This window comes from Myotis lucifugus, unplaced genomic scaffold, assembly GCF_000147115.1.
Source record: "Myotis lucifugus unplaced genomic scaffold, Myoluc2.0 scaffold_76, whole genome shotgun sequence".
NCBI lineage: Eukaryota > Metazoa > Chordata > Mammalia > Chiroptera > Vespertilionidae > Myotis > Myotis lucifugus.
This window is the reverse complement of record NW_005871124.1, coordinates 3,502,525-3,525,856: the sequence shown is the minus strand read 5'-3', so window position 1 is coordinate 3,525,856 and position 23,332 is coordinate 3,502,525. Positions and strand designations below refer to the sequence as shown.

At 37.7% G+C, this 23,332-nt stretch overlaps 1 protein-coding gene across 1 annotated transcript in view; it reads left to right on the top strand.

The window, feature by feature from the left end:
• Positions 1–23,332, top strand: part of MAOB (monoamine oxidase B) — a 60,394-nt gene that overhangs the window by 20,015 nt on the left and 17,047 nt on the right. Inside the window, exons 2-5 of the mRNA XM_006090567.3 lie at positions 4,196–4,290; positions 5,433–5,570; positions 21,753–21,857; positions 22,569–22,660. Of these exons, the coding sequence (XP_006090629.1) occupies positions 4,196–4,290; positions 5,433–5,570; positions 21,753–21,857; positions 22,569–22,660 (430 nt within the window). The remainder of the gene's footprint in view (positions 1–4,195; positions 4,291–5,432; positions 5,571–21,752; positions 21,858–22,568; positions 22,661–23,332) is intronic.

Sequence of the window (23,332 nt, the reverse complement as noted above, 5' to 3'; positions counted from 1 at the left end):
ACCCTGCACCATTAGGATGCAATAAATGAGATAGATAATCTTATCAGAAGCCTGTCATGGGCACATAGGGGCTGCTTCTGAAAGTGGCAAATGATCATTTGTTTGTGAAATACTAATTGATCCTGCCTGTTAAACTGAAGTTTAACTAGCTTTTTAAAAGTACAAAGTCATTATAAGCTTGCTTAAAGTATTACAAAGGGTATTACATAAGTGTCCTTTTTTTTCCCCCCCGCCCTTGTCACACCCCTACCCTCCCTTACCCCCCAGTGTCTTATGTCCATTAGTTATGCTTATATGCATGCATACAAGTCCTTCGGTTGATCTCTTACTCCCCTCCCTCCTGCCCCCCAACTCTCTCTGGCCTTCCCACTGCAGTTTGGCAATCAGTTTGAGGCAGCTCTGCCTCTGTATCTATTATTGTTCAAAAGTTTGTAATGGTCTTTATTATCCATGAATGAGTGAGATCATGTGGTATTTTTCCTTCATTGACTGGCTTGTTTCACTTAGCATAATGCTCTCCAGTTCCATCCATGATGTTGCAAATGGTAGGAGTTCCTTCTTTTTAACAGCAGCATAGTATTCCATCGTGTAGATGTACCACAGTTTTCTAATCCATTCATCTACTGATGGGCACTTAGGCTGATTCCAGATCTTAGCTATGGTGAATTGTGCTGCTACGAACATCTGGTTACATATATCCTTTCTGATAGGAAGTGGCAAATGATCATTTGTTTGTGAAATACTAATTGATCCTGCCTGTTAAACTGAAGTTTAACTAGCTTTTTAAAAGTACAAAGTCATTATAAGCTTAATCCTACATTGGTTGCAAAAGTTAAATATCCATTTAAGAGAAAAACAGTATTTTAAAATTCTTATACTTAGTTGGAGAGCAGAATGTTTTAAGGCACTTGACATCCATCAGTGTATTGAGTTACTGTATTTTTTTAATTTGGCTCTTTCCATTCAAGACCATTTTGTGCTTCTCCCTTATTATTATGACCTATCACAGAAACGGCCACATAGATAGATGCTTGTCTGAGACTGTCCTGTCCCTGATGCTGCCTCTCTCAATACTGGCTGCCTCTCCATTGTATTTTTTTTCTTTTTGGTACCAGGTGGTGGCTAAGAGATCAGTTTTGGGGCTGAGCTCCGACCTTGCCATTTACTAATGGTATACTCTATGTCAGATCAATGAATGTCTCCAACCCTCCATTTTTCTTTTGAAAACAAGGCTAATGATACCTCTCAGCATTGTGCTGAAGACAGAAGCACTTTGTGTGTAAACCACATCACACAGAGTAAAGCCAGTACTCAATGCTTTCTGACAATGGCTGTTACTAATGTAGATATTTTCTTTAAAAAACTGTTATTGCATTGAATCAGGAAATGATTGCTTAAGTGTTTAAACAGTGCCAATTACATTGTTTCATGTTTTAGGGTAAATAAACTTCTGCTACTTTCTGATTTTTTTCCACAATAATATTGCATTTCACAATTCCCGGACTTTGCAGAGAATGCACCATCTCTCATAGTTTTGTTCTATGGCACAATGTGTTAAAAGTTCCAAGCAACCGAAATAGAAATGAACTCGGAAACAACCTTGTTGGAAATCAGTGCGGCTTTGTATAGTTTATGTTTGCTTATTCTTGCGTCAGTCAAACCAGTAGCCCTTCCAGCAGTCATTACCAAGGAATCCCTTGAAAGCTACTTCTTCATGTTAATCATCTCCTGAGCAGACTAACCCTCAGGTTCTCAGGTGTTCTAAAATCCCCTCCTCCTAAACTGCAGTGACTAAGCCACTGATACTTGGGCAATTGTTTTTTTCAATCAGCTTTTGTCTCTTGATATCGAACAAGAATTCTGAATAGCCCCCTATGAACATTAGTGTGACAAAGTGTGAGATATTTACAACGTATTCTCAAATTGCTGTATTTAAAGATATTTTTGGCATTTTCTATTTATGACTTTTTAAGGCACATGAGCATCTAGAACTCTATTCAACTCTTTGATAAGACCCCAGCCTGTTCTAATAACTGTTTATGTTTACTATCAGATACTACTGGGTAACTGCACCTTTTGTGGACTGTGAAATGGTTGTGTATATGAGCGCTGTTGTATTTCGTTCTGAACCCTTTTGTTTAAGCTGCAGCATGCGCAGCAGATCCCCCTGAATGTCCTGATAACAGCTGTTACCATGGTTGCATCTGATTTCATATTTTATTTGTTGAACTGATGCTTGATAAGAGAAATGGCACTGAATTATCTGCAATGTTGAATCTAAATAGAAATGTTTTCTCCCCCCCCCCCCCCTTATAGAGGTGAAATTAGGAAACTGGAGTTAGAAATCCAAACCCTGTATTCCTAAATAAGGGTTGTGCAATACTCGTGCACACTGCATGGAGGCCTGTGGACTTTGTAACCCTAACCCCACCACCAACTGAAAAGCTCTGGGCCTGCCCCTAAGGAGGGAGGGAGGGTGGGAGGGGGAGAGAGAGAGAGAGAGAGAGAGAGAGAGAGAGAGAGAGAGAGAGAGAGAAGATGGATTAACTCAAATAATGAAGTGTCAAATCTGCCTCTTTAAAAAATAGGTTTCTTTTTTTAGGTTAACCAATAGGCGATGAATGAAACCTTGGTTTTTCATTATGGCTTTTACGGTGGGCTCATATCTTACATTTCACAGATTTTTATCAAACAAAATACAAGTTTTTTTAAAAAACACATTGATCCAAATAAAGTGAAAAATATCTTTGAAATGTAATTTCTCCCTGAAGCAAAAATAGAGAAATGTGATCTACAAAGAAGATGGCCTGACTTTGCCTGCTGGCTCCTGATGTGACCTTGGACACCTCTTTGTCCTTCAATTTCTTCAGCAATAGGATGCGAATATAAATAGTACCTTTAATTATTGGGTTTCTGTGAGAATTCATTGAATTAATATAAAAACTCTAGACCAGCTTTTCACATGTGATGAGCACTACATGGCTATTTCAATAGGAACCTTTCTTTCCCTTAGCATTAGTGGGGTATAAAAGTTCCAGAACTATGATTTTTTAAAGAAACGATTGAAACTATTTCATTTATTGGTAAGGCACAGTGTTTTAGTCTTTCCTTGGTTTTATTTGGTCTCATAAAAGCAAATGAGTAAGGTAATTGGAACTGAGCAAATTCAGTTCATTATTCTGAGCATCACAGTGCTATTGTCTGAGATAAAAAAAAATACTACATCCTGGATGGACTTGTACATTGTCAAAACATATTTGGTATATATGTACCATATCTTCTTTTTTTAAAAATATATTTTATTGATTTTTTACAGAGAGGAAGGGAGAGGGATAGAGAGTTAGAAACATCAATGAGAGAAACATGGATAAGCTGCCTCCTGCCCACCTCCTACTGGGGATGTGCCCGCAACCAAGGTACATGACCTTGACCGGAATCGAACCTGGGACCTTTCAGTCCGCAGGCCGACGCTCTATCCACTGAGCCAAACCAGTTATGGCAATGTACTATATCTTCTTAATCCACTTGTCTATTGATGGGCACTTAGGTTGCTTCCATATTTGGTCCTGAGTCTGCTAGGGTGTATATATTTCTCTTAAGTGAGGTGTTGTGTTTTTGTTGTTTTGTTTTTTAATCCTCACCTGAGGATATGTTTTTCACTGATTTGAGAGAAAAATGAAGTGAGAGGAAGAAAGAGAAAAACATTGATGTGAGAGAGAAACATTGATTGGAGGCCTTCCCATACATGCCTCGACCTGTGATCAAACCTGCAATCTGGGTATGTGCCCTGACTAGGAATCGAACCCGAGACCCTTCAGTGCACGAGACAAAGCTCTAAACATTGAGCCACACCAGCAGAGCCAGGGGCCTTGTGTTTTTATCCGTGTTGTCTGATGTAAAATCACTCAATTTATCCCTCAAACATGGACATTTTGATATAGTGACCAAAAGCTGTTTTTAAGATTTGAGGCATTTACCAAAAATAAAATCCCTTTTGTTTTTTCTACAAATAGCAATTGGTTTTCTGACTTGGAATTTGGGTCTCTGTTGAGAAACCTTAGCACCTGTAAGTTAAATATAACATTAGGCTGTGTGTGAGCCACATGGACTTTTCTTGTTGGCTGCTAGCGTGAAGAGCTTATCTGGAATCCTTATAAGGTGTTTGATTCTGATTTCTTATTTTATTTTCTCCCAGGTATGGCAGCAGCCAAACTTCTGCATGATTCTGGCCTGAATGTAGTTGTTCTGGAAGCCCGGGACCGTGTGGGAGGCAGGACGTACACCATTCGGGTAAGACATTAAGGATGGAATGGAAAAACACGGTATCAAAACTGATTTTTTTTTTCATTTTACTCTCTCTAAGGGAGTGAAAATTACTCTAAACATTTCTCACAGCCTCACTCCCATTTTTTTTTCTTTTTCAACTCTTCCATACCTTTTCTCTTCTTACCTCATGACACTTGGCACTAGCCCAGTAAAGTATTGCCCCAATAAATAGGTGTGTGGAATAATACATCAATGATTAAAACAAAGAATCCTGCCCTTAAGAAATATACTAGAGGCCCCGTGCACGGATTTGTGCAGTGGTAGGGTCCCTCGGCCTGGCCTATGGGGATTGGGCCAAAACCAGATCTCTGACATCCCCCAAGGGGTCCTGGATTGCGAGAGGGTGAAGGCCAGGCTGAGGGACCCACTGGAGCACGATTCCATGCACCAGGCCTCTAGTATGCATATAAGATCTTTGGTTAATCTCTTCCCACCCTCCCCTCTCCCCCTTACCTCTGAGATTCATCAGTCTGTTCCATGTTTCCACGCATGTGGTTTCCACTCCTGCATTGAGTGTCTGCTCCCTGGTGGTCAGTGCACGTCACAGCTACCTGTCAGCTGGTCAGCTGATCAGCTGGTCGGCTGGTCGGCTGGTTGCTTAGTCATATATATGTATATATATTCTTTTGGGGGGGGGGAGCCAAATAATAGAAAACAAACAAAAACAGAAAAAAGGGCCTTCTCTGGTGTCGCTGACCAGGAGGTACCCAGTTATGATTTGACACGTTCAAACACAGGGAACTTTTCTATTCACTTCTTGTTCAGAGTTTGATCCTTAGTCATTGGATGTGAAGCTAATTCAAAACATAAGAAGTGATTATTTTCTTTCTTGTTTGTCCTCTAGCATTAGCTGCCTCAAAATTAGCCTCAAGTACTAAGTATTGAGAACTCGCCAACAATTCAGAGATTATAAACTCAAGGCACTGAAAACCAAACCATGTTAAGGTTCAGAAATTCGTTGCCTATACAAAGTTCAATTAATTTTGCTTAAATTAAAAATGATTTAATAACTTAAATTACATGAATGGAGTTGAGAATAGAACCCAATTTTTCATCTTAGTAATAACATTTTCACAACTATTTTTATATTTTTCTTGGGAAAACAGAACCAAATGGTTAAATATGTGGACCTTGGAGGATCCTATGTTGGGCCAACCCAGAATCGTATCTTAAGATTAGCCAAGGAGCTAGGAATAGAGACCTACAAAGTGAATGAAGTGGAGTGTCTGATCCACCACACAAAGGTAAGCCTGGGCCAGCCTTTGAAGGATTTGAAAGCTACTCTGTGGTTATTTCTTGATGCAAATTGAAGATCATTCTTTCAGAGAGACTTTTGCAATCCGGAATGTTTGCAAAGGTATGTAGTTTATGAGTGTATTTCAACCACTCTGAGAATTTTTCAGTGTTATCAAAGTGGGAGTAAGTGAGAATTCTCTGCCTATTCAGGAAGGTAATTGACCAAGTAGTAGTGCCCATTTGGTAAAAAGTTTAACGAAACTAATAGAGAAAAAGCATTTGTGGCTAATCTATCAAATACCTTGGGCTCTTTCATGTGATACAAAAGCTTGTGTGCAGTTTTACAAATGCTGCCCTAGACTTCACATTATAAAAAGTATTGGCAATATGTCTAAGGTACTATTTTGAAATTTTATCAGTGTCTAATTTAACAGCTAAAGTTATTCTTCTTTTAAGATTTATATAAAAGTGATTGAAGTCCCTAATTCCATTTCTTTGTGGGGAAGCTCCATTGATCCCCTTGAGATTTCTGTGAGTTTACTGAGTCTTACATTCTCATGATCATTGTGGTTTACGGTTCCGGCCTCCATGACACCTATATCCATATCACATGGCCTGTGACTCTTTTCTTCCTTTTGCTCTATGCCAACCTGGTTTGAAATTCACCTCTTCATTGTGATTCCCCTCAGACTACCCCGAGCATTTGTGTACGTCAGACTTGACTGAAATTTTGAGCAAATGCAGGGCTAGGGGCAGGGGCAGGAGCGTTAAATTACAGAAACACCAATAGCTTAGAATTGAATATTAGACACTCTAACTCTAATAAGTTCTTAGACTTATGCCCACATTTCTCTGTAGATGCCAGTATCCCACCACGTTTCTCGTCTTTAGACTCTTCTCACATCTCCCTGATCCTTGTTTTCTAGCATCATTGCTTTGCTCCAAAAAGTCACTGATGTTCTCTGACAAGCCGAGATTCACTTACTCTGGCACCGTCCTCTGGTCTCCCACAGAAGAACTGGCAGAGGTTTTGAATTTCAGTCTTTCCTCTCTTCCTCACTTGCCTCCACAGATGGAAGTAAACAGTATAGGCATATTCCTCATGGTAGAAGTCATCCCCTTCGGAGACAGAAGAAACTAGCAAGTCAGTTTGATTCATATAACAATGTTGCTACATTGACACACTTCTATTATTTGTGAGTGCTAATATCAAGAAGGACAGATAACAGACTGTACACTATGAATCATTTAATAAAACTAGAAAGAAAAATCTATCTAATTTGGCATAATGTGGGTAAAAGATTTCCTTAATTCATAAATGTTTTGGTGGAACTCAGATTTTGTTTTATAAGCCTTTTCACTTTGTTCCTACATGTGTCTAGTAGAAAAAGAGACACATCGTTTAAAAATGAAAATGTAGCATGGTGAAGGTGCAATGTGTTGAACATCAATTAGCAGCACTTAGTAAACATCCTTCCCTGGCTTCCTTGCTTTTAAATACAGATCACATTGACTGATTTCTTCTGTCTTCCTTGTCCTAACACAGTGGTTCTCAACCTTCTGGCCCTTTAAATACAGTTCCTCATGTTGTGACCCAACCATAAAATTATTTTCGTTGCTACTTCATCACTGTCATGTTGCTACTGTTATGAATCGTCATGTAAATATCTGATATGCAGGATGGTCTTAGGAGACCCCTGTGAAAGGGTCGTTCGACCGCCAAAGGGGTTGCGACCCACAGGTTGAGAACCGCTGTCCTAACATGTAAGACTTACAGAGACTTATCTCTCAGAACACTGGGATCCCTTTTCGTTTTCTCCAAACAACGTAGATGACGAGAGAGTATATTCACTCTTGTGCAGGGTTTCCTGGCAATCAGGAGCTATGCTCAGGATGTTTTTGTTTGTTTGTTTTTGGTAATCTTATGGCTGATATTACGTTCCTTGTTTGAAAGAGATCGCTTACAGTCGTTAATTGTGGAAATGATCTTACACAATACTTTGACAGAGTGATGGCTAAATGGGCTGCTTTCTTAGACTATATCAAATAATGTGGGTGCAGCTATGAAAACACAAGCAAGTAAGCAGTATCTCTGAATGGAAGCAGGGTAAATATATATGCTAATAGTGCTCTTTATAAATTTTAAAATAAATGTTATTTCTTTTTAATTATTACAAAAGTAAAGCATATTTATTGTAAAATGTAATTAGAAAATGTGGGTAAAGAAAAACTAAAATAAAACCCTCTATAATCCTATTTAGGGAAAATCACTCTAAAATATTCTCATGGTTCAGAGATGTTTCATATTCCTGTATTGCTATTTTCTGACCTCTGCTGGAGGAAAGGAGGAATATCAATGCACTTTAAAAATGTCCATAACCTATAGACACAGACAATAATGAGCTGATGACCAGAGGGAAGGAGGGACAGGAGGTTGGTGGTGGTGGACAAAGTGGGAGAATGGGAACATATGCAATAGTATTAACAGTAAAAATAAAGTTAAAAATATTGTATACAGCCCTAGCTGGTTTGGCTCAGTGGATAAGAGTGTGGGCCTGTGGACTGAAGGGTCCTGGGTTAGATTCCAGTCAAGGGCACATGCCCGGGTTGTGGGCTCCATCCCCAGTGGGGGGTGTGCAGGAGGCAAATGATCAATGATTCTCTCTCATCATTGATGTTTCTATCTCTCTTTTCTTCAATAAAATATTAAAAATATTGTATATATGTACATGCATATGTGTACATGTTTGATATAGTAACTTATTGTAATGAATTCTTACTAATGAGATCATTAAAACATTAATGAGGATATGAAACAAAGATTTTTTAAAAATCTTGATAGAGGTGCTAATTAGATTTCCTTATGGTCATATCCAGTGAAGAGTTACATGATAATAAGTATTGATAAAGTCCCTATAGCTAAGAAGTCCTCCCCAAAATAATTACTTGCTCTCCACTATCACCACCTCCATGTCTTTCTTTGCTCACTTATCATTGTTCTCTTTTTCAAAAAATATATTTTTAATAATTTCAGAGAGGAAGGGAGAGGGAGATAGAAACATCAATGATGAGAGAATCATGGATTGGCTGCCTCCTGCACATCCCCACACTGAGGTTGGAGCCCACAACCTGGGTATGTGCCCTGACCTAGGATCAAATCATGACCTCCTGGTTCATAGGTTGATGCTCAACCACTGAGCCACACCAGCTGGGCTCATTGTTCTCATTTTTAGCCTGTAAAAAGCATCTCAGATGGTCACATCCATTTATGGAATTATTGACCAGAGCTATGACATTCTATCTCCTACTACCTGGCAAAGAATGTAGCTCAGAAATTTGTCTCCTCTGTCATGTAGGCAATACTTTTGACATTTTGACCTTACTATAAAAAGTTTTAATAACTACTATGGTATATGCAAATATGTATTCTATTTGCGTCTTATTTTTTCAACAGATCTGCATGTATTTCTTAACCCAGAGCCTGAGAATATTTTAGATTTTTAAATGGAAGGCAGAGTTTTATGTGCAGCCTTAATAAAATTAGGATAAGGAACTTGGATATGCTGGTCAGAATTGAAAGTAATGAAATGAAGCTACCCATAAAATGGAGAGAGTACAGCAAGCAGCTCACAGTACAGCTACACAAAGGAAGGGTGTCTATCTCAAGAAATGATGACTCTGGTATCTCTGGTTCCCTGGTACAGTGGGACCTTGACTCACGAGTGTCCCGACTAACGAGTTTTTTGAGATACCAGCTGTCTCTCGGCCGATTTTTTGCATTGAGTTGACAGAGTAATTTGAGTTAACGAGCTCCTTAACGAGCTCGGTCTCAGAACGAATTAAACTCGTAAGTCAAGGCCCCACTGTATTTGTGTTCATGCCAGCGCCATAATAGGAACCTCCTGGTGTGCTGTTATGTGCTTTCTTAACAAATAAGTCTGCCTCTTATTTGTTAAAAATGTTTCTATCGACTGAGTGGCATTCATTTTTAGTGCTACTGTAGCTCTATCTTATGTTCCTAAAATGTGGTTTTCCAAAGCCTTGTTGGTGAATAAAAGATGTGGTACCAAGCTATATTGGAATTTAATTATCAGTGGGAAAAATTATCACTTCCACTCAAATCTGTGTAATTTAGGTGTTTTTTTTCACTTCTAAAATAGTGATGCAGCCATTTGTGCTTAATAGTTATTGTTAAGCATCTACTGAAGCTTTAAATCCGTTTGACAAATAGTCATGATAATTTCTGCTAGTATAGCTTAGAAGGCAGCTGTTTAAATGCCTTGGAAGTGACTTGTAAAAAACTGTTCCTGTTTAGACACTATATCATAATTAAAAGAAAAAGACAAAAACTAAAAAATTCTTAAGAAACATTGTTATATGTGGACCTACACTTCTTCCTCTTTCATCTACTGTGTGCGTGTTTGTGTATGTGCATATATGTGGTTGTTTTGTTGTTTGTTTTTTGCACTTTGGGGTTTTTACTTTAAGAAGTTGGAGAAAATTCTAAAGTTTAGTGCAGTTTGAACTATCGGCAAATAAAGTTTCTGTGTCTCAGAAGCTTTTATCAGTCTGAAATTTGGAACTAAAGTCTAATCAAAGTACGCATGAAACTGCTTTAGGCATGAAGGCTAAACTGTTAAGACTTTGGTAATGTAAAGATGTATCATGACTTAATATTAAGAGTTCAACTTCATACTGATAATCATTTCGAAACTTCTGCTATCTGGAGAAACTGAGAAGAAGATGCTCAGTAGACAGAAGCCAAGCTTATTGTCAAAGACCCTTCTGTGTTGTACGCAGTCAGTCTCAACAGTCAGTCTCAACGAGTGAAGCGGCATCTGAACCTCAAATATACTGCCCACTTGTTGCTGCTATGACTGCTATTGCTCAAACAATCTGAGGGAAGAGGCAGCATTTGACACATCCCCTCAGTTGTTTGAGAACTCTGCAAACCCTTTGAAAATGCAAGTACACAAAAAGCACATCAATTCAGAGAATGATGGAACTAGCTCTCTGTTGACAGGACTAGTTCAGTGAATTTCCTGAAAGAGATCACAAGTGATAGACTGTCTCTTGGTGCTGGGGAACAGCAACACAGTTGGAGCCAAATATTGAGAAATAAAATATTCATTGGGCAAATGAATAATGTCTTGTCATGCACGACCTTAATATGTCTCAGAAATCAGGAGATCAGAACGTCCAGTATCCTTCAGGCTCTTAATATCTCCTTCTCCAATCCCATTAATCCAGCAAAGCCTGGATCCAAAAGTACAGGGTGCACTTGCTTCTCTCATGATGACAGAGTCTCCAGGAGCAGGTTAGATAAACGCTTGTATTTCACCAGGAACAGCTGCCCATTGTACATGAACTTCCCACATGCCACACAGAGCTCACTGGCTCCAAGAGTCTGCCCTAGCTGAGATGAGCTTCACGAACCTTCTTTGTACTCCCACCCATTCCATTTCTTATTTGTTGGAAACAAATATGTCTTATTGCCATGGGGGATTTTCTCCCCAAAAATGTGGAGAACAATAATTTCCTCTTTAGCAAGTGAAATCCACTTGTCTAGTGAATATTCTGAAGCTTAGGTCAAGTTATTCCGGAAACCGAAGTGCTCATTGTATTCTTTAGAAAATACAGGCAGAGTTTTGGCATTTAATAAGTTGCTGAAAATTATGCCTTTAATGGCTGGATTGGGAGAAATACTTTGGGATATAAGATGAATTTATTCTAGGTCTCCAGAGTTTCCATTTGGAACTTAAACTATGATAAAATCAGTAAACATAGTCTCTACACACACGCGCACGCACACACACACACACACACACACACATCTGGATAAACCTAAAAGTGAATAAATTGGGTAACAGAAATAATTTTAAATTATGCTGGAGGTGGAAGGTAAAGAATGTATAGAATTCAGTTACAAGAGTGAAATTCAGTAAAGGAACAGGCCTGTAGCTTAAATCTTGTGCAACTATTACAGTGTCTACACTATGTTACCATGGGGGATGGCCAAGAAGTCCAAAGGAGATACAATGACAGGGACCCAGGTCACCAAATGAGAGTGACTAATAAGGGAAAGAGCTTCAGCAGCTTGCAGTAGCAAGGGATTGGCAGGAAGTACAAACTGGCCTAAAATGTATCAGCCTATCTTGCCACTCCCTCCCTAAGCAGCAGGAGCCTGTGGAAAGGCTTAGACATGATTCTGCGTCTGTGGATCACAGAGCCACAGGTCTTTCTCTTGACTTCTGCTGCAAACAGAAAATAGTAACGATGGTTACAATATTTTGGTATAGACATCTAGAACCTTCCAAGTGCTTTCACTGTCCCTGGATGGGAGGCTTTCTGTGATTTCCTTCTGAGCACCAGCCTTCCTTCCTCTGTGCCAAACGTACACTCTTACATCTTGGAAAAGCCCAGTTCAAGATGCTCCTCTCCTTAAAATGTTCTGCAATTGACTAGTTATACCACTGGCCCCTGTATCCACATCACTTTCCTGATTGCATTTTGTAAAAACCTGTCTAGAAGTAGGATGAATAATCTTCTGTTATTTGTACTTCAAGATTATACACATACAAACACACATACATATATAGCTTATTTTCTTTATATTTAACATTCTTGGATTCCTATTTTTATACTTTTGCATAAAGAAAGTTATTATGTCTGCTTTTTACGTATGCAAAATATTTTCTAGTGTCATTAAAATTCTTTATTGATACCATTTTTAAATAGATATATAACATTATATTATAAGAAAACTGTAATATAGTGGATATTTTGCCAATCAGTTACTATTAGTTAAACACCTACACCCTATTTAAATCATCCAACATTTATTGAGCGTTTAATATAAGTTACTACTATGCAAAGCACTGGGCTAGATCATTGAATTTGAGACAATTTGGGGTACATTTGGTGTTGGACTGTGGGATCAAAGATTCTCTTCTCAATATAAAAGAAAATGAACAAAAATAGGGAAAATTATTGAATAAAATTAAATTAAAAAAGTAAAGATTCCCATGCCACAGTTAAACCAGAAAAACACAGCAGCCTAGATAATAAAATTTTTAAATTGATGGCAAAGTAAACTTAAGGTTTCTAACCCTGGCTGCTCAATCCCAGAGCTATACCATTGCTGAAAGCAAACATAGTACAAGTAAAAGCCAACAGTCACCAATATTCCAACAATTTCTCTTAGAGCTTCAAGGTTGGTAAGTACTTGGTCTTCCAAGCAACAGTTTTGCCAGTACTTTACCAATTTCTCTACCTTTCAATCATGTGACATCTCTTTTCTGGCCACCTGCATACTGTTCACTAAGCCAATGGCACACCGTTTAAAATTTTGTCATAGCAGCACTCCACATTAAGGCATTATCGAATGATGAGTCAAAATAACTGAAAAAATAGATAAGCTTTGGTGAAATTGATGTTAAACATTAAATGCATTTAAATAAAGATTTAACCATAAAGAACTCAAAGAATTATGATTATAATACCTAATGTACTGCAGAATGTATTTTTAAAAAACTTTACATGTTGTGAAATTATATAATCTATAAAATCAGAATGCATAGAAGGTGAGGAGGGAAGAAGTATAGGAAAGGTAAGTGCTACTGAAATATTCTTTTATGGCATGGAATCAGTCTATACCAAAGTCAAACTTGTAGCTAATTAAAAAACAAAGACTCAAATATATTAGTGACTTTTATGATCTTTTGACTTTATGCTACAGGGCTCTTACAAGAACAAATATTTCTCTTTTTTATTTTAAGTTTAGCACTTCTTCACTTCAGCGTGTCTCTTCCATTAAATTAAGACATTCATGGGTCATTGAAAAGAGCAAATATAATATGATTTGATTCTCAGATATTTGTTTTTCTCCTTCCTTCCTTCCTTCCTTCCTTCCTCCCTCCTTCCCTCCCTCCCTCCCTCCTTCCTTCCTTCCTTCCTTCCTTCCTTCCTTCCTTCCTTCCTTCCTCCCTCCCTTCCTCCCTCCTTCCCTCCCTCCCTCCTTCCTTCCTTCCTTCCTTCCTTCCTTCCTTCCTTCCTTCCTTCCTTCCATCTTCCCTCCCTCCCTCCCTCTCTCCCTTCCTTCCTTCCTTCCTTCCTTCCTTCCTTCCTTCCTTCCTTCCTTCCTTCCTTCCTTCCTTCCTGTTTTCTTTCTCTCTCTTTTAATCATCCATTTGTTCAGTTGTCCATCCACATCATCCATCCATCCATCCATCCATCCATCCATCCATCCATCTTTCTATCTCCTAGATGCTTATAAAGAGGTTTGGAATGCCTGGCCGGTGTGGCTCAGGAGGTTCGATTCCCAGTCAGGGCACATGGCTGGGTTGCAGGCTCAATCCCCAGTAGGGGGCGTGCAGGAGGCAGCTGATCCATGATTCTCTCTTATCATTGATGTTTCTATCTCCCTCTCTCTTCCTCTCTAAAATCAATAAAAATCTATTTTTTTAAAAAAAGAGGTCTGGAATGTCATGCACTGAATGTTATAGCTTTTTTTAAAAACTTGGTTGGTGAAATAGAAGGCAATTTGTTGCCTTCTTTGTAGTTTTTAGTACTGCTCCACTTTTTTAATAGAAAGCTTCTCTCATTTTTAGATTAAAAAATATAATTAGATACAGACTTTACTTTTGAGAATTTATGACCTGTGAGAGGAAATTAGGCCCAGTGTTTCCAGCAGATCTGTGTGATTCTCACCTGTCTGAGCAGCAGACTCCTGATTACAGATCTATTAGCAATAACCAAACTGCTTCCAGCGGGGCTTAGTGACTGAGCTTCGACCCTTTGAGTTTAGACAGCCTGGATCCCGACGCAGCTGTTCAAACGCAGAACCTCAAAGGCTCTTATCCTGGTATTACTGAGCTGCAAAATTTTTCCCGTCTGGCGCGCGCCCTCGCTTCATCCTTGATTTTTTTGTACGACCTTGGCCATGTCATTTATGCTTTTGTGCCCTGATTTCTTTCCTTGCAAAAGAAGGATATTTGTACCTTTCCTGCTTAGTGCTTTGAATTTTTAAAGAGAAAAATGATCATGGAAGACATTGATTAACATTATTCTTACCAAGGCTGCTATGATACACTGAAGATACTAAGAATTTTTTTATAGGAAGGCTAGTCTGTTTTCTTTAGAAAAAAAACTATTTTAACAGGCTCTGAGGACTCTTACTACCAAGTAAGAATTTAAATTGCAGGACAGCAGATAAGATAAAGCTTTACAAATTCTTATCAAGGAGAACCAGGTCAATAAACTCACCCTAAAAATATTTTTATAGGTTTCTTCTACACTAAACTGTAACTCCTCCTGGTTCACATGTGGATGCTCAACCCATCAAGTCTTTTCCTTGATTTTTTTCTTATATTATTTGTAGGCTAAGACATCAGATTTTGGCTACAGCTAAACTCACATGCTCAGGCAAACAGGGTAAACAGATAATAGAAAAGAGAAAAGAAAATATCCTTTCTGGTTGTGTTACCTTCTCTTCAGCTCTACTCTGATGTCTTTAGCTCCTGCATACGGGACAGTGGTTATTATTTAGCTTCACTGAGACCATTTCTTCCCAGTTACCAAGTGGCAGTGCTGGCTCTCTCATAGAGTTGTCAGGAGATAGTGGGGGTGTCAGAGTTTACTAGTCTCAAAATGACCTAAGTTCAGGGTATCAAAATGCATTCATTTCCCCCCTTTGACATATACATGAAATCTGGGAATACCCATTAAAATGTAAAACAGCACTGTTCAACAGAAATATAACATGTGCCACATTTGTAATTTAATTTTTCTAGTAACCATATGGAAAAATAAAAAAGAAACAGGTGATTAATTTTAATAATAGATTTTATTTAATCCAGAATATCTAAAATGTTATCATCTGAACATGTGATCAATATAAAACATTATATTAATAAGATATTTATATACCTAAGATAGAATTGGAATTGACTGTGTTTGATTTTATATTGCTTTCCACTTGTAGTAACAGACACAATCAAGAAATATGATAAATGCAAAATTAAAAATGGTATAAAATATGGATTTTCTTAAAATGAAGTTAATTCAGATGTAGCAAGCATTCATATATTACTTTGCCTGAAATTTTAAAATGTTAATTTTTAATTTATACTCTCAATCTAATGGATATATGAGTTGATTTTCAAATATATTTTGGAATTATTATTCCACTAACTACCATGTTACTGAATTATGCAAAAAGCTTTGGCTTTCAAAATCTGTTACAGTTCCCATGTCTACAAAGGGTTTGAACCAGATCTATTTAATCTCCCATATACATGAAAGCAATGTGTAACAAAACATCTTTTCAGCCATATTTGAAAAAAATAAACAATTACCAGAAGGTCCTAACTGCTATAGAAAATTGGGGGAGGGGGGTGGAGGTATGAGAGAGTGGGATCCAAATTCAAATAAAGTAGTCAGGTAGGACCTCACTACAGAGGTGTCATTTCACCAAAAAACGAACTCTCATCTGCAGGATTTGCAGGGTATAAATACTTCACCATGGCTCATGTCAACCAACCAACTTATTATTACTGAACACAGAGTTAAGAAGAGATGAGCACAATCAATTGGTCTTGTGAGCCAATATGCGCAAGTCCCAACACAACACCGGAAGGTCAGAGAGGGAACATCCAGTACTAGATGGCAGGGGCCTATAGGCTTTTGCTCTGGGTGTTATGGGAACCCACTGGAAGGTTTTAATAGAGAAGTAACATGATCTGGCTTTTGTTTTAAAAGTAATATTCTACAGAAGTTTGCTCGTGAGTACATAAATACTTGTGTACATGTGCACACTTGAATACATGAGTATGTGTATATTTCTTCTTTTTCATAGATGTCAATTCACCCCAGACATCACTCTGCTCTTTCTTTTGGGCAGATACAGAAGAAGAACACACATCTTTTTGTATTAAGGACCAATCATCTTTCTTCATTCCTGCATTTAATCAAAAACCTACTGAAATAAAAAATGCCATATGTTATTATTATTTTAAGAATATATAGTTCATTGAATCCTAGAGCTTCTCATAAAAGTGAAATGTAGCACATGTTGTGAAGCCTTAAGTTGTCATTTTATTAATTGTTGATAACAGTATCCTTGGGATCCTGCTCTGTTCTCCAGCTCTGAAGCTCATAGCATTCTATGTACACTGATATATGTACATTTGGGAATTTAAAGCAATCATATGAAATAATATCCTTGAAGAGAATTTTAAAATTGAAGCTATGCATAAGAATGGTGTTGGAGGTATCTTAGGAACCTTCTAAGTTAATAGATTAATTTTGAATGAGTCTAAATGAAACAGATCAAAGAAAAAGAAAATACTTGTATAGTGACTGGCTTCCTGGACATAAAATATAGACTCGAAGATGGCAAAGGTGAGACAGTTGAATATGATGTCAAGAAGGAAAAAGAGGTAAATGCTTATAAATTGAAGAGAAGCCATGAATTATTATACAATACATTTTAAAGACTGTCTCCCCTCACTATGAAAGAAATAGCCTTTGTCCCAATGGTATTTTGGTAATATCTTCCAGCAGCTGGAAAACTTGTTGCCATTATCATATTAAAGCTCCTCATACTCTTGAAAAATATATTATCAACTGTATGTACAGGGGAAAGTCAAAAGATAAAACAACTAGTCCATTTTTAATAATATAGAGATTGGGATCATAGAGTGAGAACCCAGAGGGCCTAGATTTGAATTTCCAACAACTTACAAATTACTAGCTGTGTGATTCAAAGCGCAATTCTTAACCAAGGAGTGCCTTATTTCTTAATATTAAAAATGAACATAATAGTAAATCTTTCTCATATGGTTGTCGAGGAGGATGAATGAATTAAATTTTTTAAATCTTTGAAAAAGTCCCTGGTACAGAGCAAATGTTCAGAAAGTGTTAGCTATGATGAAGATGATGACATTGATGGTGATGGGGGAGGTGGTAGTGGTAATGTTGATGATGGTTAAATATGATGCTTGCCTATTACAATCTTTATTTCTCCTTTGAAATGGTGTCCTTAAAAAATTTAAGCATATGGGTGTCAATCCAAAGTACCCCTTAAGTGAATTTTTTTGAAAACTCTTCCTTTCTAAAAATAATTGTTTCAAGTAAGCAGATGCCTCTGGGGTATCCATTTCATCTTAGTTCAGTTGGTAAAATTTGAATTCTCTTAACGTGCTTCAAGGATATCTTACATGTAAAATTCACAAGTTGCCTTTTTTTTGCCAGATTTGCCTTTTCCTTTATCTGGATCTCAATGCAGATTTATCCTGCTATGTCATTTATCTACTAGACCACAAAATGTTCTTCTAAATGGGATCTGCCCAGCACCTTTCTCACCGCCTCAACAAGTGACTCTTCTTTAAATAAACACAATTTTACCACAAGGGATCAATGTTCATAGTAGCGAAGCTCCCTTTGGGGCCAAGAAAACCTTTCTATTTATGCATAAAGTCTTCTTTGATTTCTTTCAAAGTGGAGTTCTTATTTCAAAGCATTGAATTTCTTTGGGAGGAATTATCCAGCTCGTCTAAGTGAATCATCATTTTTGTACCATTAGAGAAAGTAAACATTTTCTCCAAACAATATATGCAGTGAAAAGTTAGTATTACTGGTAATCAGAGGCCAACTATGGAACTGGTTATTTCATGAAGAGTAGAATACTAACTAGTACATGATGTGTTGGATAAATTCAAGGATATAAATTGCCATTTGGTGAGAATCTCTCTGTAGAGAATGGCAGACTAATTCTGGAGTCACAGGCCTCTGTTAACGCTTTGGGCATTCAGTAAATTCACTATGGATCCTTGGCGTGTAGTTTGCTACTTTGTAGAAGCCTATGAACCCAGAGAGGCTATAGTTGGGCTGGAAAAATGGTGCAGTTGTTTGGTATTAGCTGAGTGGCTCTCTGAGGCTGGAGTTTAGGGTGCAGGTCTGCAGGCTCAGAGAGGACTTGATAGAGAAGGTGACTGGATGAGCACCTTCCCTGACAAGGAGATGCTGGGGTGAACAGTTGGAGCATACTTTTCCTGTTGGTAAATCCCAGCATGCTGAGTGATGTTGTCAGGGCAGATAGCTTTGCACCTTCTGCCTCCTTTAAAGGGTCTAGAGAGCCTCTTTTCATGGGAGGCTCAAGATGTGTTTGTAAAGGGGCATTGTGGTATGTATTAAAATAATAATAACATTCTTATAAGCATTCTCTCTATATATTATCTCATTTAATCCTCATCTCAGCCCTGTTCCTTTCCCCACATTTAACATGATGAAAGTGTCAGGGATGTAAAGTAATTTACCTAAGATCAAACATCAGTCTGTGTCTTGAGCCAACACTCTAAATTATGGTTGGCAATACCTTTTGTGAAAAGAACAGTATATGGACAGTAATGATGATATTAGAGAGTATTTATATATTTACTGTGTACACCACACTTCAGGCATATTGGTTCTTGTTCACCAACCTGGAAGCTCTCTGAACTCCATTGTTTAGGGGTTTTTATGAAGGTTTCATTATGTAGGCATAATTGGTGAAAATCATTCTCCATTTGGTGATTAAATGAATCTCCAGCCCTCTCATCATTCCCTGTAGCTCCAGGGATGGTTTAGAAGTGCCAAGCTTCTAATCACATAATTGGTTCCTCTGGCAATCCTGAGGCTATTTGGGGGTCCACAAAAAGTCACCTCATTAGCATAAACTCAGGAAGGGTTGAAAGAGGTTTGTTCTAAAAAATAAAAGACACTCCTCTCACCCTTATCACTCAGGAATTCCAAACATTTTGAAACTCTTGTGCCAGGAACTGGGACAAAGACCAATTATATATTATCATAATATCGTGCTTCTGTAGTAAAATTTTTAAAACCATAACATATCTATACAAGCATGCATTTTTGCATCTCTTTAATGATGGACATTTTAATAAGCATTTCATACTTGTGTCTATTTAAAACCACATTAGATATATTAATTAAACTGAACATTAGAGCTGGGAAAACTGCCTTTTGTGCAAATTATTTATAGAGGATTTTAATCTCTTTTAGTGAGATTAAAGTGCTCTTTTCTCTAAGATTATATGTAAGCTAATTCAGCTGGCAAAGCATGTTAAAATGCATGGAAGGGAAGATTTCAATATTTAGACATTTAAAATTCATTGGAATTTGGAGATCATGTGTATTCTAACTCCAATATTCTTTCCTAAATAACTCAAAAATATATAATAAGAGATGTTTTGTTGTTGCTTTTAAGGTCCTTGGAGACATTTCTAAGATGGCAAATTCAGTCTTGCTCCTGGCACAAACTTTCATATGAACATTAACGGGATTTTAAAATTAACATCTATAATGTAAAAATGAGATTTGCCTTGTATGCTTTGCATTTGATTACAATTTTTCTCCTCTTAATTTTCTCTTTTCAGTCTGAGTATGTTTGCAACAATACAGCTATTGCTGTATTTTTCATTTTCACGAATCATTGGTGAGGATCATGGAGAAAAAGAAGATTGGGAATTCCTCACTAATCCTCCCAAGAGAAAACATTCCTACTCTCATATGAGGTCCCACCCCCATCTTCCCCATTTCTCCCTACATGGATTTTCAGGCCTTTCATGTACTTCAGTGCTGCTTGCAGGTTCCAAAAACATTGCCATGTTGTCTGCTCCTCCCTCTAGCTTCACCCATGTGATGGTACAATCAGAAGACAGTGTCGGTGCCAGTTCCAGGTGCTTAGAAATGTGAACACATGAACAGAAGAAAGCTACTTGCCTAAGTAGAGTTTTCAGCACTCCCCATCCACCTCCTTCATGGGGAAGATTACATTTCTTTTCTTCTAAACTAGAAATATAGATAAAAAGTAAAGCTTCATGGCCCAAATGTAGTCTTTTCCAATAGTTGTAAAAATCATTGAGTTCTGGAGGGCTTCACAGCCTACCCCAGCTTCCCACAGTGAGAAAGGCAAGATTCCCAGGAACAGCAGAGGAAAAACTCCTTGGTAGGGAAAGGTTACTTACTACTAAGGAGCCAGAGCTAAGAAGGACCAGGCCATCTGTTTCTACTGGCAGAGAGATAGGGTCAGCATCAGGATAAGATGGCAAAGGGGCTAATCATAAGGGACAGAAATCAGGTGTAAGTTCTTTGCCTCCAGAGGACAAGGGTCAAGAGACAAGCAGGGCATCTGGAGCACTGACGTTGATATTAGTGATGAGCATGACACCAAGCCAGGTTGTTTCTGAGAGCTGCTCCCCCACTTGTCAGGTAGGGAATGCAGAAGGCAGATTTCAGATGTTTTTACTGGGCCCACCGAAGCTCACAGGCTACAAAATAAGACCATGTGATGATCAAGTTGGTTGCTGTTTTCAGCAAGTCTGCTTTAAAAAGTCAAACATAATCTTCATGGTAGGAATTCTGATTCTAGGAATGTATCCAAATGAAATTAATAAAAAATGTGGACATGGATTTATGGGTAAGTCGTAGCTCCATAAATGACAGAACATTCATCACGATCACAGAACCGTCAGCAACATCCACTTAGTTAGTGAATCCTGTTTGCCCTGTATAATCTCAGTTAATTTCTACAATATCCCTGTGAGATGGGTATCATTATTCAAAATCTAAAGATAAGCGACCAACAGATGTTGAGCAACTCGCCTATAGTCACACAACTATCAAGTTTCTGAGCCCATTTGAATCAGTTCTGTTGGCCTCTTGAAAGTCATCCTGCCCTTCCTCTGCAGTTCTATTCCAGCACTTCTCAAACTTTTACATCCTTGGAAATTATTGAAAACCTCAAGTAGCTTTTCTTCATGGGACTCTATTTCCATTTCCCACATTAGGAATTGAAACAGAATTTTTAGCAATATCATTAATTCTACTAAAAGAATAATAACTCTATTACACATTTAAATATTTTTATAAAAAAGTTTCTAAAACAAAAAATCAGGTGAGTGGTATTGATTTGCATTTTTATGTATCTCTTTCACATCTGGCTCAAATTTATTTAGTTAACAGAATTTTGTTTGAAATCTCTTTGATAAAATGTTAAGTAGAGTTCTAAGGCCATAAGGAGTGTGTATCACATATTGATAACATGATTTTGCTTGCAGACATTTTACTTGGCAGATTTAACTACTTTTACATTGTAGTCAATGTTTCCTTTAAAAATATTTTATATCTCACAGGGCAAATCATACAAATTCAGGGGCCCATTACCACCCATGTGGAATCCAATTACCTACCTAGACCATAACAACCTTTGGCGGACAATTGATGACATGGGACAAGAGGTAAAGCTTTTCAGAGCTTCTGTGATTACATTTGTATTTTTCATAAGTTTAATCCTTAAAAGAAAGGAGATGCAACATATCATCAATGCCTAGCACATTGTGTAGCACATAGTAACTCTCAGTAAAGATTTGTGAAATGAATAACATGAACTTGTTTCTAACCTCTTAAAGAATGAGATACCCAACAGATTGCTATTTGTATATTACTTGTGAAAGGGGAGAAGATCATATATTACTCTCCCTTCCTGGGATAATGTTTCTAATCTAGAAAATCCTCAGAACATAACAAAACAAGACTTCCAGGTATTTGAGTCACCACCCTGTTCAAACCAGTAACCCACAAGAAAATACACACAGAGCTTGACCTGAAACTCGGGTTTAGATGTGATTTGGTATGGCTGTCTAATCCTTAATGAGGAGATGAACTTATAAATGTTCTCCCTAAATAAGTAACTTCCTAATTGCTATTTGGAAACAAACCAATTACAATATAGCCTTCATTTACTGTGCAGAAAGTATTATCATAAATTAAATATGGATCATGTGGTATAGAAAAGCTACACAGACAGCATTGGATTTGTAGCAAAAGTCACGATTGGGGGATTTGAAAAACTTACATTTTCCTTCTTTAAGTTAGAGTTTTTAATACTATTGAAATAGTTATTTAAAGTATAAAATTAAATCCCCCCCCAAATCCTCATCTGAATGTAGATTCCCAATGATGCTCCATGGAAGGCACCCCTTGCAGAAGAGTGGGACCACATGACAATGAAGGAGCTGCTAGACAAGATCTGCTGGACTGAGTAAGACTTTCCATTAGACACAGGAATTTATTGTGACTGTCATTCAGGTTAATTTAGAATCCTATTGAACACGAATGCGACAAGTACCTACTTTGTGTCTAAAACCATGCCATTTGGCCAGGTGGAATGCTGAAAAATATTGAAAATGGGTTCTGCCCTAAAGTTGTCAGAGTTTTGCACCACCAATCTGGTATTATCCCATAAAATGCCCAGAACAGACCAGAATGTGCCACCTCCTTTACTTAGAACAGCTTAAAGACCATTAGCTTAAAGATTTATCAAGTTGATGCAGGAATACTTTTGTGTTTCTCACTTGTGGTCAAGTGTAGAGATGGTGCATTAACATATGTGTTTAAAACACCTTATGGGTGCAATTCTTCAAGAATTTGAAAAGAACTTCTAGAGAATGTCTGTATAGTTTACAACTGTAGAGGAAACATGTATTACTGGATTGACTGTTTTTATTAAATGAAAAGTATGTAGTGTTGAAAGCAACTATTCATGATCTAAGCTTTAAATTCTGGTTGGCAGTGCTGGGGACTATATATGAACTATGAAGTCTATCTATATAGACACCTGAAGACACTCACTGCTCTTGAACAGCAAGGAAAATGGAAAGGGTTATAAGTTCATAGGCCTGGTGAATTTGTGGTAAATGAAGAAAGAAAAATG